The sequence below is a fragment of the Schistocerca cancellata genome, chromosome 1 (assembly GCF_023864275.1).
Source record: "Schistocerca cancellata isolate TAMUIC-IGC-003103 chromosome 1, iqSchCanc2.1, whole genome shotgun sequence".
Lineage (NCBI taxonomy): Eukaryota > Metazoa > Arthropoda > Insecta > Orthoptera > Acrididae > Schistocerca > Schistocerca cancellata.
The window spans coordinates 555,036,287-555,054,437 of record NC_064626.1 but is presented as its reverse complement, the minus strand read 5'-3'; the positions used below and the strand labels follow the sequence as shown (position 1 = coordinate 555,054,437).

General features: G+C 36.8%; 1 protein-coding gene across 1 annotated transcript in view; it reads right to left on the bottom strand.

The window, feature by feature from the left end:
• Nucleotides 1-17,075, bottom strand: part of LOC126180617 (WD repeat-containing protein 35) — a 179,962-nt gene extending 162,887 nt beyond the window's left edge. The window contains exons 1-2 of the mRNA XM_049924707.1: nt 16,962-17,075; nt 16,694-16,805 (exon numbers count right to left, since the gene is read on the bottom strand). Of these exons, the coding sequence (XP_049780664.1) occupies nt 16,694-16,805; nt 16,962-16,985 (136 nt within the window). The 5' untranslated portion in view covers nt 16,986-17,075. The remainder of the gene's footprint in view (nt 1-16,693; nt 16,806-16,961) is intronic.
• Nucleotides 17,076-18,151: the final 1,076 nt, after the last annotated feature.

Genomic DNA, 18,151 nt, shown 5'->3' with positions numbered 1-18,151 from the left:
AACAATGATTACCAAAGTACAAGGGATAACTAAAACCAGCACACATATATATATGTTCAGTAAACTAGATAAAAAATTGGTTGTGTCATATCTCAATGAGGAGCTTAAAATTTTCAGCACAGGAGCATGTATCGGAACTATGGCTCTTATGTTTAAAAGTTGACCGTGCACCAGATAGATACATACTCAGTAGAACAGTTCATAATGGTAGGAAACCTTGATCATAAACAGTCACTGTAAAAAAACTTCTAAAGAAACACAGATTACTGTATAACAGATGTAAAAAAAAAGTGTAAGGCTATAGATAGAGAGATGCTGAATGAAACACGTTTGGCTATCAAGAGAGCAATGCGAGAAGCCTTCAATGACTACTGTAGCAGAATATTGTCAACTGACCTTTCACAGAACCCAAAGAAATACTGGTCATATGTAAACGCTGTCTCTAGTGAATGAGAAAGGAGCTGAAATTGATGGTAGCATGGCAAAAGCTGAAATGCTTAACTCTGCTTTCAAATGTTCCTTTACAAAGGAAAACACAGGAGTATTGTCCCACTTTAAACCTCATACCACTGAAAAGATGAATGAAATAAGTATTAGCGTCAGCTGAAATTGTTAAAATTGAACAAAGCTCCTAGGCCCGAAGGAATCTCTGTCAAATTCTATACTGAATTTGCAGCAGAGTTAGCTCTTCTTCTAACTACAATCCATCACAGATCTCTCAAACAAAAACTCATGTCCAGTTCTTGGAAAAAGACAGAGGTCACACCCGTCTACAACAAGGGTAGTAGAAGAGATTCACAAAACAACTGTCAAATATCCTTGACATCAATTTGTCATAGAATCTTAGAACATATTCTGAGCTCAAACATAATGAGGCATCTTGAACAAAATGACCTTCTCAATGCCAACCAGCATGGATTTCGAAAACATCCATCATGTAAAACACAACTCACACTGTTCTCACATGACATACTGAAAGTTTCATATAAAGGCAACCACATAGATTCAGTATTTCTTGATTTCCAAAAAGCATTTGACTCAGTACCACACCTATGCTTATTGTCAAAAGTACGATCATAAGGGAATATCAAGTGAAATTTGCGACTCAAGTGAGGACTTTTTGGTAGGGACAACACAGCATGTTATCTTGGCTGGAGAGCCATCATTAGATGTAGAAGTAACTACAGATGTTCCCCTGGGGAAGTGTGCTGGGCCCCTTAAAGTTCATACTGTATATTAACAGAAAATATTAATAGTAAAATGAGGATTTTTGCAGATGATGCAGTTGTCTATAATGAAGTACTACCTGAAAGAAGCTGCATAAATATTCAGTCGGATCTTGATAAATTTTCAGCATGGTTCAGAGATTGGCAACTTACTCTAAAAGTTCAGAAATGTACATTTTTGCACTTCACAAAAAGAAAAAAAACATAGTATCCTATGTCTACAATATCAATGAGTCACTGTTGGAATTGGCCAACACAGACAAATACCTGGGTGTAAAACATTGTAGGGATATGAAATGGAATGATCACATAGGTTCATTTGTGGTAAAGCAGGTGGTAGACTTCAATTTATAGGTAGAATACAGGGGATGTGCAATCAGTCTACAAAGGAGATTGCTAACAAATCACTCGTGCACCAGGTTCTAAAATATTACTCTAGTTTATGGGACTTGTACCAAATAGGACTAACAGGGAATATTGAACAGATACAGAGGAGGGTAGCACAAATGTTCACAGGCCTGTTTAATCCATGGGAGAGTGTCACAGAGATACTGAAGGAACTGAACTAGAAGACTCTTGAAGATAGACAGAAACTATCCTGAGAAATTCTATTAACAAAGTTTCAAGAACCAGCTTCAAATGATTACTCTAGGAATATACTACAATCCCCTCACGTATGGATCATGAGAATAATATTAGAAAAAGATTAACACACAGAAGCATTCAGTCAATCATTCTTCCAGTGCTACATAAGTGAATGGAACAGGAACAAACTCTCATAACTGGTACAATAGGATGTACCCTCTGCCATGCACCTCGTGGTGGTTTGCAGAGTATAGGTGTAGATGTAGAAAATACAAATAAAATAAAATAAATCACATGGTGGTTAATTACATTAGTACCGTATTTCCCTTCTGTTAAGTTCCAACCAGACATACATTAAAAAGAAAATATTGTAAAAATATAAGGTGCATTGTTGATAATTTCACGGTTGTAGGAAGAAACACCTGAACATTAAGCATGTCTGGAACACCATCAACAAACAAGATGTTATTTTTATGAACAACGAGCAGCACTTGAATGATCATGATCATGCTTGCCAGCAGGTTCAGTGTCTGTTGGGTTCCATACCATAAAGTGTTACAGCCATTATCAGGGTTAAAACATGTGCTACACGCTACTTGTTAGGTTCTATATTTCAGTTGTGACTCTGACCACTTGTGTATAATACTAAAATATATAGGGCACTTGTCTTACAGTGAGGGCACATATGCAATGACTGAAACATTTATTTTTATGTAATATTTTTTTAGGTGACTGCTACAGAACTTAATAAAAACGGCATGCTGAAGCAGTATTAGGCAGTATGTTATGGCACTGTTACAAAAAGTTCCAGAATTATTTACACTGTAGTGAAACTCTTAATTTGTATGATTCTGCTCACAAACAAAAACTAGACATTCCATAAGATTTCAGTATTACAGCCAGATGATGCCACCTTTTTGTATTGCTATTTTGGATGAGTCATAACTGAAGACTGTACCTTCACTGGATATTCCATGGTTTATTGTGGCATGAAAACCTTGGCTACAATGTAATCCTTTTAGGATTCAATTATTAAGGGATCTGTGGAAATGCGTTTCATGGAAGACATTAATATGCTTAGTGGCTTTTAAATGCATGAGGCATGGGGCATAGTCCCCCCCCCCCCCCCCCCCCTCAAAGACAAAATTCTATTCCTAGTTCCATGTTCAGGAACAATTAATACTATCAATGCGCACAATAACACCATTATGCACCCAGTTGCACACCTCTGATACAGCACAATTTGACAGTGCAGCACAGATACAGTACAATTTGCAGTCATGAAGCCAAGCTCTATGCCCTTGCAGCACCATTCAATTTTTGATATAAACTTAGTGACCTGGGCCAGTAGTCTCCAGCTATAAAATTCACCTAAAGGTAGCTGCCTGGTTGTAAGCTGGAATATTAAGACACATAGTCAGCATAAATACAAAATATTGTGGAATACTCATTACATTGGAAACACTTCAAGATGGACAGACACTATACACTCCATAAGCAAAAGAATTACAAAACCTAACTAGTAATGTGTAGCACATGTTTTACTCTGCTGATGGCTGTACCACATTATGGCATGGATCCCAACAGACATCAAACCTGCTGGCAAGCATGATCATTCAATTACCACTCACAGTGCATGAACATAGCACATAGCTAGGTCCAAAATGAGCTATCTAGTTTGATGGTGTTCCAGACGTGCTCAATAGCGTTGAGATTAGGTGACCAAGAAGGTCATACAAACACATGCTTCCATTATGCCTGTGGAGTGCTCCTTAAACCACTGTGAAATAATTTGGGAGGTAGGGGTTGTTGTACAGACATGTCAGAAGTTGCATCCTCAGAAGTTGCATCCTAAAGGCAAACAAATAGATCCACTTGACTGGACAGTAGGTTCCTGCATCATTCATCAATGAGAGACAGTGGCAAGTGTATGAGGGGCTTTTATCATCTTATGTAAATATCACCCATTAAGAGAATAGTTCCATCATCTGCCAGCATGGTGTCCTGTTGACAAGCCAGTTACATAGCCTCACATTGTTTTCAATGTAATTCTTGCCTGTAACCTGCATGTACCAACGACGTGTACTAGGATCCATCATTTCAGGTAAACTTTTTTCCATTATTTGAGTGTGCAATTGTGGTGTTCTTAGGCAAATGCTAATTTTCCTGCCACACGATGTGCGCTGAATAGAAAAAAAAATTGTGGGGTAGTGACTTCTCACATGAGGAAATAGTTCTGGATGTTACAGCTGTTCACTTATATAATGAAATCCTTGACATGTGACATGTCAACCTCCTCTAATTAATATGCTTAATGTGCGCTTAGTACGTATTCTAAAGAAACAAGTTATAATCTTTTTCTTAATGGATGTCTGCTGACAAGGGCCACCACTACAGGATGATTAGTTATCTAGCATCAATGCAACAATATGCTCTAAAAAGTTAAAATAACATGTTTGTTTGCATGGCCATCTTCCGCAGCAGCTGTTAAAATCTGCTACTATAGCTTATCGATCTTGAGAGAGAGCAATTTAGTTAAAAATAATTACACCAGATGTGTTTTGCTTTTATTTATAATGCATCTTCCATGGTTATTCTGCAAATTAGATTCATACGTTTGTACATTCTTGATTGTTTTAGGTTAAAAACAGCATTTTCTTTATAAAGTTTGTCTGCAAGTTACTTATGGTGTTTCTTTACATATTCTGCTCCTTCCCTCCTTGCTAGCAGTGGTTGGTGTCTAAAGGCTTAATTCACATTTGCACTTGGCGGTTTTTGCCATTCTGCAGTATTCCTTGCACTACATTATTTTCACTTCGCTTTCTTACACAGTTGCTCATTCCGCACTGCCACAGTGTTTATGTCTGTTCACTTCCTTTCATTCAAGCTGTGAGTGTTGCCAACCTGTGAAACTATTGTATCATTTGTGTGTGTGTGTGTGTGTGTGTGTGTGTGTGTGAGTGTTTTACTAAAATTTGTAAAATTGACTTGTATGCAGGTAGAGACATGAGACGAGTGGGGGTAGACTCACTTTTTTTGCAGCGAGGGCAGGGGGGGCGGGGGCAGTACGGCAATATACAACAGAATATGGGAGGAGAACCACTGTGTTTCCTTTACCTGCCCTGCTCATGGATAAAGAGCAATGCATCAGTAAGACACAAGAGTTCATCACAAAAATAAAATTATAAAACTAAAATTAGATCCAACTAACAAATTCGAAATGAAGTTGAGAAACACTCTGAAAGACATTGAACACACACTAGAAAACAAGGAAAAAAGAAAACTGCTACAAACAAATCCCAGTGCACATTCCCTCCGATGCCAACCAAAGCTACACAAGAAAAATCTCTCCCACTTGCAAGATACGTGTTGAAAATCTTATCGGAAAACTACAAATTACAAGAGGACATGACTATCAGAAACACCACACAATTGATTCAGCGCATAAAAGACACACAAGTTCCAGATACAGCCACCCTCCTGTCAATTGATGTAGATAATATGTATTACAGTGTACCAATAACTGAAACAATAAACATTATAGAACAAAATCTTAAAATACACAGTACAAATGGCTCAAATGGCTCTGAGCACTATGGGACTTAACTTCTGAGGTCATCAGTCCCCTAGAACTTAGAACTACTTAAACCTAACTAACCTAAGGACGTCACAAACATCCATGCCCGAGGCAGGTCTCGAACCAGCGACAGTAGCGGTCGCGCGGTTCCAGACCGTAGCGCCTAGAACTGCTCGGCCACCCCGGCCAGCACACACAGTACACTTCCACATGAATAATCAAAGAAACAGTCAGGCTCCTACAGCTAATAACAGAACATAACTATTTTCAGTTCAATAATGAATTATATTTACAAAGTGAAGAATTACCAATGGGATCCCCAGTGTCTGGAACCATAGCAAACATGTTTATGAGCCATATAGAACAGATTATATTTAACTAAGTTGTGCCAAATAGGTACAACATCCAGCACTAGATTAGATGTATGAATGACATCTTGTGCCTGATACATGAACCAAACGATAAAATTGACCAGTTACACACAGACATAAATTCTGTTCATGATAAGATATATTTTAGAACAGAGAAAGAGCAAAATAGACAGTTAAATTTCTTGGACATCATTATTAAGATTCAAAACAAGCAACACACATTCAACATATACCGAAAACCGACAACTACAGACACAATTATACATGAGACATCACAACACCCAGTTCTCAAAAGCAGGCAGCACTTAGATACATGCTCCACATACTGAACAGAGTACCATTACATACAGACAATTACAAAAAAGAAATGAATACCATAATGGATACAAGAGAACTTAGTAACAAAGCTGGACAAGAAAATCAAGAAACAGAAAAGAACAAACATCCAGCTGTTGCCAACACAAGGACAAAATCTCACCAACAAATACATAAAATACAAGAATAGAAACAACACAAAGTGCGGAAGAAACTGATCTTTATCAGAAATCAGGAATATACCAAGTGATTGTGTTGGAAGGGACATAGGTCAAAACAGGAGGACATTTGACACCAGATACAAAGAACATGTAGAGCATGAAAGTATATGACAAATCATTCAACTTTTGCAAAACACTTATACCAACCCCAATATAACATTACAACCAGAGACACAGACATGGAAATCATAAGGATAAACAACCCACAAATGATCAGACCAGCTTGGCAAACCACACACTGTTTAAACTGATTGAGCACTTAATATAACATTAAATGTACACATATAACCACAGGCTCCCCTCCCAGATTCTGTCTCCTATAGTCACCGACCAGGCCCCCCACTGCACAAAAACCTAACCACATACAAGACAATTTCACAAATTTTACTAACACTCTCTCTCTCTCTATCTATCTATCTATCTCTCCCTCAAACACACACAAACACACACACACACACACATATCTATCTATCTATCTCTCCCTCAAACACACACACACACACACACATATCTATCTATCTATCTCTCCCTCAAACACACACACACACACACACACACACACACACACACACACACACACACACACACACACACACACACACACACACACACACTCAAAATACAATAGTTTCACAGGTTGGCAACACTCACAATGTGAACAAAAACAAATGAATAGATAAACAATGTGATGGTGTGGAATGAGAATCAGTTTAAGAAAGTGAAGTGCAAATAATACAGTGCAGGAAATACCACAGAATGGCAAAAATTGCCAAATGCAAATTGGAAATGAAGCCTTTTGATGTCAACTGCTGCTAGCAAGGAGAGAAGGAGCAGAATATGTAAAGAAACACCATAAGTAAATTGCAGGCGGACTTTATAAAGAAAACACAAATACAATAAAAAGTGTACAGACATAATGTATCCAATTTCCAGAATAACCACGGAAGATGCTTCAAAAATTCACAGGTTATGTTAAATTTCCTTGCATAAAAACAGTATCAGTAATTAAGCTGCTTAATTTTATTTTGCATAAATTAAGCACGCTGCTGTCCCTTAGTGAAGTGTGAGAGCTGTATCTGAAGCATAGGGGACTAAAATGGGTGTTTGTACAGTATAGTGATGAGTTCGCATTGTATTATGATGAAATACGCAAGAGGGTTTTCTTGAGAGGTGCTATTATCATCTAATACCAATCCAGTGTTTGTGTATCAAAACACTAATCACCCTGTTCACAGAAGCAATATATACAATATTTTTCTTCTTCATTAAAATCATACATTTCACAATTAATAATCATTAATTTGCTCTTCTGCTTCTTGGTCACATTCTACTTATCTCTACACTTAACCAAACTGTGTGGTTGTCAATTTCAATTAAATGACCAACGGCAAGAAGCCTTTCCATACCACTCAGAACATTTCATCTATCTCTACAAATGCATGTCTACTCTGCAGTTCACACTTACATTCATAGTACTGGGTTCATCAAACCACCTTCAGACTATTTCTCTACCATTCTATTCTTGAACAGCACGGAGTAAAAACAAACAGTCGAATTTTTCTGTGCGAGCTCCAATAATTCTTATTTCATGATGATAATCAGTCAGTCCTCCTTATGTGTGTCAACAAAATATTTTTGCATTCAGAGAAGGAAGTTTGTGATTGAAATTTTGTGAAAAATCTTGCCTCAACAAAAAATGTCTTTGTTTTAATGACAGCCACCCAGGTTGCATATCATATCCCTAACACTCTCTCCCCTATTTTCCGATAATGCAAAGCAAGCTGCCCTTCTTTGAACTTTCTCAATGCCCTTCATCAATCCTACCTGGTACAGATCTCATATCACATGGCAGTACTCTAAAAAGAGGATGGACAAGCATTGTGAGCATTCTCTTTAATACACTTGTTGCATTTTCTAAGTGTTCTAGCAGTAAAACACAGTCTTCGGCTTCCCCACAACATTTACTATGTCGTCATTCCTATTTAAGTTATTCATACTTGTATGCTCTAAGTTTTAGTTGAATTAAAAGCCTTTAGATTTGTGTGATTTATTGTGTAACTGAAATTTATTAGATTGCATTTAGTACTTATATTGATGATCACACATTGTTTATTGTAAGAATCAACTGCCATTTTTCACGCCTTACATATATCTTGCCTAAATCATTTTCCAATTGGTTTTGATCTTCTGATGACTTTACTATATGATAAATGACACCACCTTCTTAAAAGAATCTAAGAGGGCTGCTCAGACTTTCTTCTAAATTCTTTATATAGATTAGGAACATTGGAGGGTCCGTAACACTTTCTTGGAGAATGCCAGATATCACTTCTGTTTTATTCAATGACTTTCCATCAATTCCTATGAATTATGACCTTTCTGACGGTTACACAAGTGAAACGATAGTCCACAGTCAGGCAATCTGATTAGACACAGCTTGTGAAGAATGGTAGCAAAAGCTTTCTGGAAATCTATAAATGTGAAAATTATTTTAAATCCCCTGTCAATAGCACTTTTATGTCACACGAATAAAGAGCTAGCTGTGATTCACAAGAACAATATTTTCTGAATCCATGCTAATGGTGTGCCAATGGATCATTTTTGTTGAGGTTATTCATAATGTTTGAACACAGTATACATTCCAAAACCTTATGGCAAATTGACAACAGTGATATCAGTTTGTAATTCAGCAGCTTATTTCTACTTCCTTTTTTGTGTGTTGGTGTGACATGTGCAACTTTCCAGTCTTTATGTTCACAGAGAAAAATTTTCTCCACTCCAAAAGACTCCTATTAAGGTCTATATAGGAATTTGGAGGTTATACCTAAATGAGTTGAAAATACACTGTAGTAGAAAAGAATGTGACAAAGACAACAGACTAGGCAGTCAGCCTCATTCCAATAATCTGAAGTTTACACTTCTCCTACTCAGATGAGAAAGTGAAAAGGCTCAAATTGAAATTGCACCAAAGCTCCAGCTCTGGATAAAATACATAGTGAGTTGCAGTAGGTGTACAGTTAGCCCTGCTGAACATATCCATTTTGGTGGCTTCTTTGTGAGGTCAGCTCTGCCTACTAGACTGGCCCAGACAAAAACTTCATCTCTTATATGGAGATCATCAGTTCCACACTGATCACTGTCTGTGAGGTAGGGAGAGCAGAATGTCAGATTAATATGGAGAGTTATCCCAAAGCATTGCCAAAACGTGTCACTTGTGTATGAGGTAAATTCTGTGATTGTAAAAGGCTTCCCCTTTAGCTCTCTCACCAATGAGATCATTCTTGTGTGTACATTTTCCTTTAAAACAAGAGTAGCACTGTGTTGCAAGTAATTATTTTGTAAATTTATGGGTATTGTGCAATATATTTTGAGACAACTGACAGAGACTGCATGTAATTCTAATAATTTTTTGGGGACTTTGGATTTTGCTGCAGTTTTCTGAGACTATTCAAATGAAACAATAAAGTGTCAGAAACCTTTTAAAGTCTCAAACATCTATGATGTATGTACATAGATTGAAGTAACAAATGAAAATTTATACCAAGGCCGGGATTCAAAGCCAGGTCTCCTGCTCGCTAGGCAGATGTGCTAACCACTATGTCCTCCTGGAATAGTGGCTTTGCACAACTACCCTAGAATGCCCAGCAAGCAGGAAATCTGGGTTCCAGTAACAGCTTTGATATTAATTTTCATTTGTTGCTTCAGTCTGCATAAACACATCACAGATGTTTGAGACTTGAAAAGGCCTCTGTAACCACATAATTTCAGTTAATTAAAGCACCTACACCTGGGTTTCAGGCAGGAGGGCCCTTCTCGTTCACTGCTGGTGTGCTACTCCAACACAACTGAATACCTTTTGCAATGCTTTTCGAGTTAAAGGGGAATACCAAGTGGGCAGAGGCATGAAAAAAATTTAGACTGAAGAGGGAGGCTTGCTAGGGTAGCCAATGCAGTTGTGCAAGACACCATGCAGGGTGGCAATGTGGTTAGTGTATCTGCCTAGTGAGCTGGAGACCCCGATTCAAATCCTGGCCTTGGTACAAATTTTTATTCTTCTCTTCAGTCTGGATATATACATTATTTCTGAGACTAGTTATTACTGTCAAATGATGGTTGCTCTCCCAACTTCTCTGGCATTTCCAAAGATGTATAGAGTGTTTTGAAAGAATTTATCTTATTTCACAACAGTATGTCTCCCACGTGAAACGATAGGTTAATTTTAACTTGCACATCTGGCAACAGAGTTTTTATTTGCAAAAGAAGTATCTGATTTTATAAGCATGCATGTATGTACAACTTTGGAGTACAAAACTCTACCCATTGTTGTTTGCCGAAAACATGAAGGTCTAATAGTAGAAGAATCCTGTTCAGTTTGAAAGACGAATGTCACTGCAACACACACCACACAAAAGGCACATCAGAAATGCACTTAGCTGTTATGATTAGACTTCCATGGACTAAGTGTAAAAGTGTATTGAAGGCACTCTACATCTAGTATGAATTTTTGGGGGTGACCTGCGGATTTTCACTAATGTGAACAACCATGGTCCTGAAACTATTTCTGCCATCATCAAATAGTTTGAGTTGCAGGAAGTCTCTCAAATTATTTACATCACCGTGGTTATCATATAATGCAACTCTTTGGGGTTCCATTTTCTAACTGAAAAGAGTCATACTCTTGTCAAAATGCTTCTATCTAGTATGTGTTATTGCACCTCAATTCAGTGGCAACTCATTTACTTCGCTGATAGTAATCCATTGCTATTGCTTATGTTTATACATGCGAGGGGGAAAAACATAGAGATGACTAAAATTATTCAAAGTTGCTACAGTTCTGTGTATCTCTTGCAACTGCTTCTGAAGCAGGTTAATCCCTGTCACCTGAATATTATTTATATTTCCACTAGATTCCACCCGAAACCACTCTGTGAACAGTTTCTTGTCACAATTAGGGTAAAGAGTGATTACTGGCTTTGTATTAAATATTTGGTCAGGATCACATTGTAAAAAATAACTATTTCTATGAATTCCCCTGTCCTAAATTAGTCTGGCGAATTAGGTTTTGCCTTATATACATACACGAGAAACATTATGCGTTTGATTTTTTTTAATTTTTACATTACATTTTAACAGAGAGACTGGTTTCTCCATAAAAATTGATGAATCATCAGGAGATTATTAATTTGAACACAATACTTTATATCTTAATGGTTGTTATCATCCATAAATGACAGTTTATTTTTTTTGCTTCTTATGTCAATACAGATGTGGGAAGTATGCAAGTTGGGGAATTGTTTATATGCTCTGACTGACTTTCCCAGTAAAATAACAAAGTTTTTAAAGCCAGATGAGCTCACCAAGGAGGACAAGTTGTTTTGATGAATGCCAGTCCCATCATCTGGCAATGAGTGACAAAACAGTTGACTTACACTTAAAACTAATTTATAGGTTACTGATTAAAATCTAATTACTAAGAAATATGTTGATTCTGAGGTCACAATTTGTGCTCATACAATCCTGATCATGCATTGTTCACTGTTACAAGTGTTGATGTAAAATTTAACTGTTTATCTTTTTTCCACACATTATTTATATTCACAGTATATGTTGCATGTTTGTTTTACGTGTGGCTTCATGGCTAAACATAAAACAGCAAGTATGATAATTAAATGTTCAGTCCTCAAAGTAACCAAGATTTTTGCCGACACCTATCATTTATTTCACATGTGGCAATTATTTGTACATGTGAAAAATGGAAAGTTCATGGTGGCTCAGAATCCACGTTTAACTGTAGGCTCTACTTCTTTATACAGCTGGTGGGGTACGTCAGATAAGGGATTGTACCATGCATAGTAAATTACCCAAAAATATGATGCCATATGAAAGCAGTGATTGAAAACAGGCATACTAGGCTAATTTAGTGATAAACATTTCAGTAAATTAGCCTACTATGCCTATTTTCATTCACTGCTTTCAGATGCCATCATATTAGAGGGTAATTCATCATTAAGAGAAAAAGTATTCATTGCACAAAAGCATGTAACCAGAATACTTGCCAGAGTCCACAAAAGATCACCTTGCAGATATTTATTTAAGGATATTCACAGTACCTTCACAATACATATATTCACTCATGAAATTTGTTATTAACAACCCACTTCTGTCCAAAAATAATAGCAAAATGCATAGTTACAACACTACTACCAGGACCAGCCACCACAATCAATGGTGCTCTTTTCAACAACAGAGAAAGAGGTGGCACTGGTAACACACGAATTAGACAATAAAAAGTGCACAGGGTTAGATGAGATCCCAGTCAGTGTCCTTAAGAAACATGTAAACAACATAAAAAACCCTTAACAACAATAATTAATAAATCTTTCAGATCTGGCTGCTTTCCTGAATATCTGAAACAAGCAAAAGTCATATCAATACTAAAAAACGGTGATCCAGAAAATGTAAACAACCACAGACCAATTTCTTTATCATCTTGTATTTCCAAAACAATAGAAACCATAATGAAAAACAGACTAACAAAGTACTTAAATAAATACAACCCTCTATGCAATGAACAATTTGGTTTCAGACCCACAAAAAGTACACAATCAGCTAGTTACAAAAGGGGATTACAGAAGCGTCCAATTCCACCTGTCTGCTTTGACCCATGACATCACCAATATGGCAGAAGCGACCATTCTCAATGTCTCCAATATGGTGCCTATGATGTCACTACACAAACACGACAATAAACACTAAAATACATATAAAAACAACAAACACATCTCCCTCCAAAAATATAATCAATCAACGGGATCAGCAGAGGAAATTGGGGGTTTTTGGGTGGGGACAAGCTAAATATAAACACAAAGACACACACCACGGCCCCAAACCACACAACACAATGACATAAAAACAACACGAAATTCCCACATTCCGTTACACTCACAATATCCACAGGAATCGGTCACTTCCCTTCACCTACATAGCTGAATCACAATTGACCTAGACAGGTCAACTACGACTGATGATACCAAAACACACAGACAACACATTGGAATCAGACACTTCCCTTGACGTATATAGGTCAACAACAGCTCACAATACCAAAATGAATGTACAACTAAAAAATTGGAATTCAATACTTCTCTTTAGTTACATAAATCAACCACAAGTGATGATACCAAAATATCAAACACCTACACCTGCAATAAATAACACCGAACCAACACCACATGAAGAACCCCACGAAAGATCACAACTCGCAAACAATAGACCCAAAAAAACGACTACTTGCCATGAAAAAATTCCAGTGCTACACATTAGGTCAGCCATCCCAATTAAACACAGCCACAGCCTCAAACACAGCCCCTCCCCCCTCCACAAAAAAAAAAAACAAACAAACACACACACACACACACACACACACACACACACAAAACAACAACAACAACAGAAAAAAACCTCTCAACCCAACACCGATCCCTCCACCCCCCCCCCCCCAAAAAAAAAAAACAAAAAAAAAAAAAAAAAAAAAAAATCTGCCAACTAATAAAAAATCAGAAAATAAACAAAAACAACTGCATCAAAACAGATCCTCTGCAACATAATCATAAAACAATCCCCCATGATTGATTCAACTGCCCCCCAAAACCCCTCTATTGTATTAGTACACACACCCCTTTCGTAATTCTTGAACTCTTCCCCAACCCCTATCAGATGAAAAAGCATCTGATACTACCATACTCCCCTCCTCTATATACTCTTCAATTAACACCACCAATTCCCTCTTCGTATGCCCCTTTAAAATCCTGAAACACAATCTGCATATCCACACCCCGAAATAACAGCCCTCCACACCCATACACTAACCGCAGACTTACCTCTCCCATATTTTCTCTTCCCAAACAGCAACTCATCTATGTTGACCACCATACCCGGCCCACCCAACTTACCCCTATACTTCACATATTCTGAACACACTTCCTTACAAAATGAAAACCAATCTAAAACTATCCTCTCACTCACACCAGTCTCATGTGCACAAAAACTGATGGAAGATCTATAACAAAAATAATAAGTAATCGAAACAACCTCTCTCATGGCCAACCTAGACTTCTTGAACAAGATACTGCATTTGATGCAGTGTCTAGGGTTATCCCTTCATCCCTTCGGCACCACCACATGTGACAGTCCCTGGTCCAAGACGCCAGAATTTTCACCAACCACATATTCTCTTTACAGACACTGCACTTGATTTTTTCGGCCAGCAGTCCAAATATCTGCAAAAATTTTATGAGGTACATCATGTCCTCACCCCTCTCAGCATGCAACCACAAACTGTTAAATTTCACTGTCATATCCATATCTAACAAAAGAAGCCACAAAATAAATGTAATGCCTTACCACATGGCAAACAGCAAACCAATAACACCAATCGACAAAGCAATCACACAAAAAAAATTAATTGGTAACTCACTGAAACCAATTTCTGTTCTTCAGTCACAGGCAATACAAATTAATTCACACTGCAACCAACGATTCTCAAATGAACCCAATACACCACATAACACTCAGACCACAAACACACCACCAAAGGACACCACCAACCGTTACAAGACGACATCTACAAACACAACCAACTCATAAACTAAGGTCTGCACCATCATGGCATTACATACCACAACACCCTTACATCACAGGTCAAAGCCGATAGGTGGGATCAGACGTCTCCGTTAACCCTACTAAAATTGTACTAGAAGCACTAGATGAAGGCAAGAATGCAACACGCATTTTTTGGATCTATCAAAGGCATCTGACACAGCTGACCACAGAATTTTGCTAAACACATTAGAAATGTTAGGAATAAGGGGTATGGCACTGATTTGGTTTAAGTCATATCTGGAGAGTTGGATGCAAACCGTTGAAATCTCACATATTCCTAAAAGACTAGTAGCAAAACACTTATCATATCCGAAATATATTAATACAGGTGTCCCCCATGTAAATGAATTGGACGAAATTCTCTTCCTTATATATACAAATGATTTCCCACAGAATATCAGGTATGGAGAACAATACTATTTGATGATGACAGCACCATGGGGATTACAGACAAAAATTCAACACATTTAGCAGAAAAAGCCAATGGAGCACTCCGAGGCATCCACAACTGGTCATTAAGGAATAAAGTAACTTTAAATGTGAAAAAGACAAACTGACTCAATAAAAAAACCCCAATGATACTAATGATGTACTACATTGTGTAACTGATACCACATTCTTGGGGATGAATGTAGTCTGTCAGTTGAAATGGACAGAACAAGTGAGAATTTGCCAAAGAAGCTATCCTCAGCACGTTATGCCCCGCAAATTCTTGCACCTGTTTGCAGCATTTCATTCCTCAAAATATCCTACTTTGGATATCTGCAGTCAATCCTCAGTAATGGAATAAGTGCTGCAAACATATAAACTATTTTCAAGATACAGAGAAGAGCTCTATGAAAGTAACAAATAGCTGTAACCATACCCTGTAAAGATTTATTCAAAAAGCTAGAAACTGAGACAGTTCCATGTGAGTACATCTATCAAAACATCATGCATATAAGAAAAAATATTAATATGTACACCACACACAGCACAATTCATGACCATGGAACCAAATCCAGACAGTGTTCACATCTAAACAGAAGAAACAAGCCAAAAACTCAAAATAGTGTACTATACTATGGAATATAATTTTACAATAGACAGCCACAATAAATAAAAGATGCAAATGATCCCCACACTTTTAGCCAAATCCTAAAAAATATTTACTTAATAACAGCCACTACACTGTAAATGAATATTTACAATAATTTCAATGTAACTTATTTTTCACATACATTGCACTGTGTAAAATTTTTTTGTGATATGATTAGAAAAGTACAACTAAGTAAACTACTGTAAGGGGTATGCTTATTTTAATAAGAAATATTGTACAAACATTTGACGACATCCACGCAATTTATATTGTTCAACAGATATCTTTTGTTATTTTTCAACTAACATTAGAAGTCTGACAGATACCCAACCAACATTTAAAAACAAATTAAAGGAATTTCTGAAAGACAACTACTCCCACTCAATGAACGAATTATTAGATGTAAAAAAAACACCACATACCCCCTCCACATCATTAGGAAATGTCATATTCATGATGTAATGTACAAAACCACCCTCGGGTTGTGGGCAGCTTTAGTTACCTATTTCACACAAAAAACGGCTACGTCGCGCGAAGCGCTATAACAGGGTGACGCCAAATACGCTTATAACAACTTAATGGTGTGACCGTAAAGGAACGATAACTTAATTAATCAAACGGAACAAGCGGCATCTCAAAGCAGAAAGAGGCTTAAGTACCTGATTCCAACTTTAAAACTTTCAGCAAACCATCTTCTCCCCCACAAGCGATGTAGCCTTGCTCTTTATTCCAAGCCAGACATTTTAATTTAGTATTGTTGGGAATCGCAATCTGAAAGTTATTAGATATTAAGTTAATCATACGCCTAAAATATGAGAACAATAAAAGGTAATATGTTGTGGAAATACTAATATTTGACTAAAAATAACATTTACAAAGGTACGAAATCATGGGTGAGACATTAAAAGATTGCAGCAGGGGAATGACCTTTTTGCTTAAATAAATAAACATTTTTATTATTATTTTCTTTCGGATGACAAACAGACTCAAAATAAACAAAGTAACTGACGCCGCGCAAAGTACATAAAATGAAGATATAACATTCTGACAATCGTCTAGCCAGTAGCCATACATATAGAAACGACTTGAAATGGCGGAATCGTCTTCTGGGGTCAAAATTCTGAATCAATTAAGATATTCAAACTGCAAAAGAAGATAGTCAGAACAATTATGTTCAAAAAACAAAGAGACACTAGTAAACCATTATTTAAGAAACTAAATATTTTGCCCATCCCATGCCAATACATACTAGAATTATTATTCTTTACCAAAAAAAGTATCAACAAAATTAGCAAAAATATGGACTACCACGATTATGACACAAGATCAAAAACCTCTCTAAGAATACTTCCCCACTCAACAAAACTGTACAGTGATGGTGTCAAGTGCATGGGAATAAAATTATATAATCATCTTCCAACTTTTATACAAGAAATCCAAGAAATAAATAAATTCAAACAGACAGTGAAATCTCTTTTAATAAAAGAATGCTTCTATACCATCCAGGAATATTTGGAATCAAAATTGTCTTAGTGCATGATAATGTATCAAAGCTGAATGTTGTTAAGTCAGTTTTGTCACATCATGTAACAATTCTCTGTAAAGCTGTAACTTTAAGTAACATAATTTTGTAGGTAATGTAAAATAATCTTTCTTCTGTATTCTTGTTTACTATTTTGGACTCCTGTAAACTGTATATTTGTATTGACTTATCCCATATCAGTTCTACAAGCCATTGTACTGATTTGATCTACGGGACAAATAATAAATAAATGACATACATTGGTGCAGAAGTTGTTACAGTTTGACAGCAGGAGCGACATCAGCACTCCAAGCGGTAAGGAAGCATACAACCACATGTGTCGGAAAGCTAATGTTTGTTTCTAATTATTTTCTAGTCAATTAACGAAATATTTGTTATGTTTTTGCCTTCCATGCATTAGTAAATTACACATGAATTATCGTGAAATACACCTAAAAACAGCCGAATCACATTCATTCAAAGACATAGCTGCAGGTTATTCATGAAGAAATACTTACAAATGTATATATATTTTCACCTTATTCCTGTGGAAGCTAGAGAATATAAGCACAAACGAGTATATATTACTGTTGTA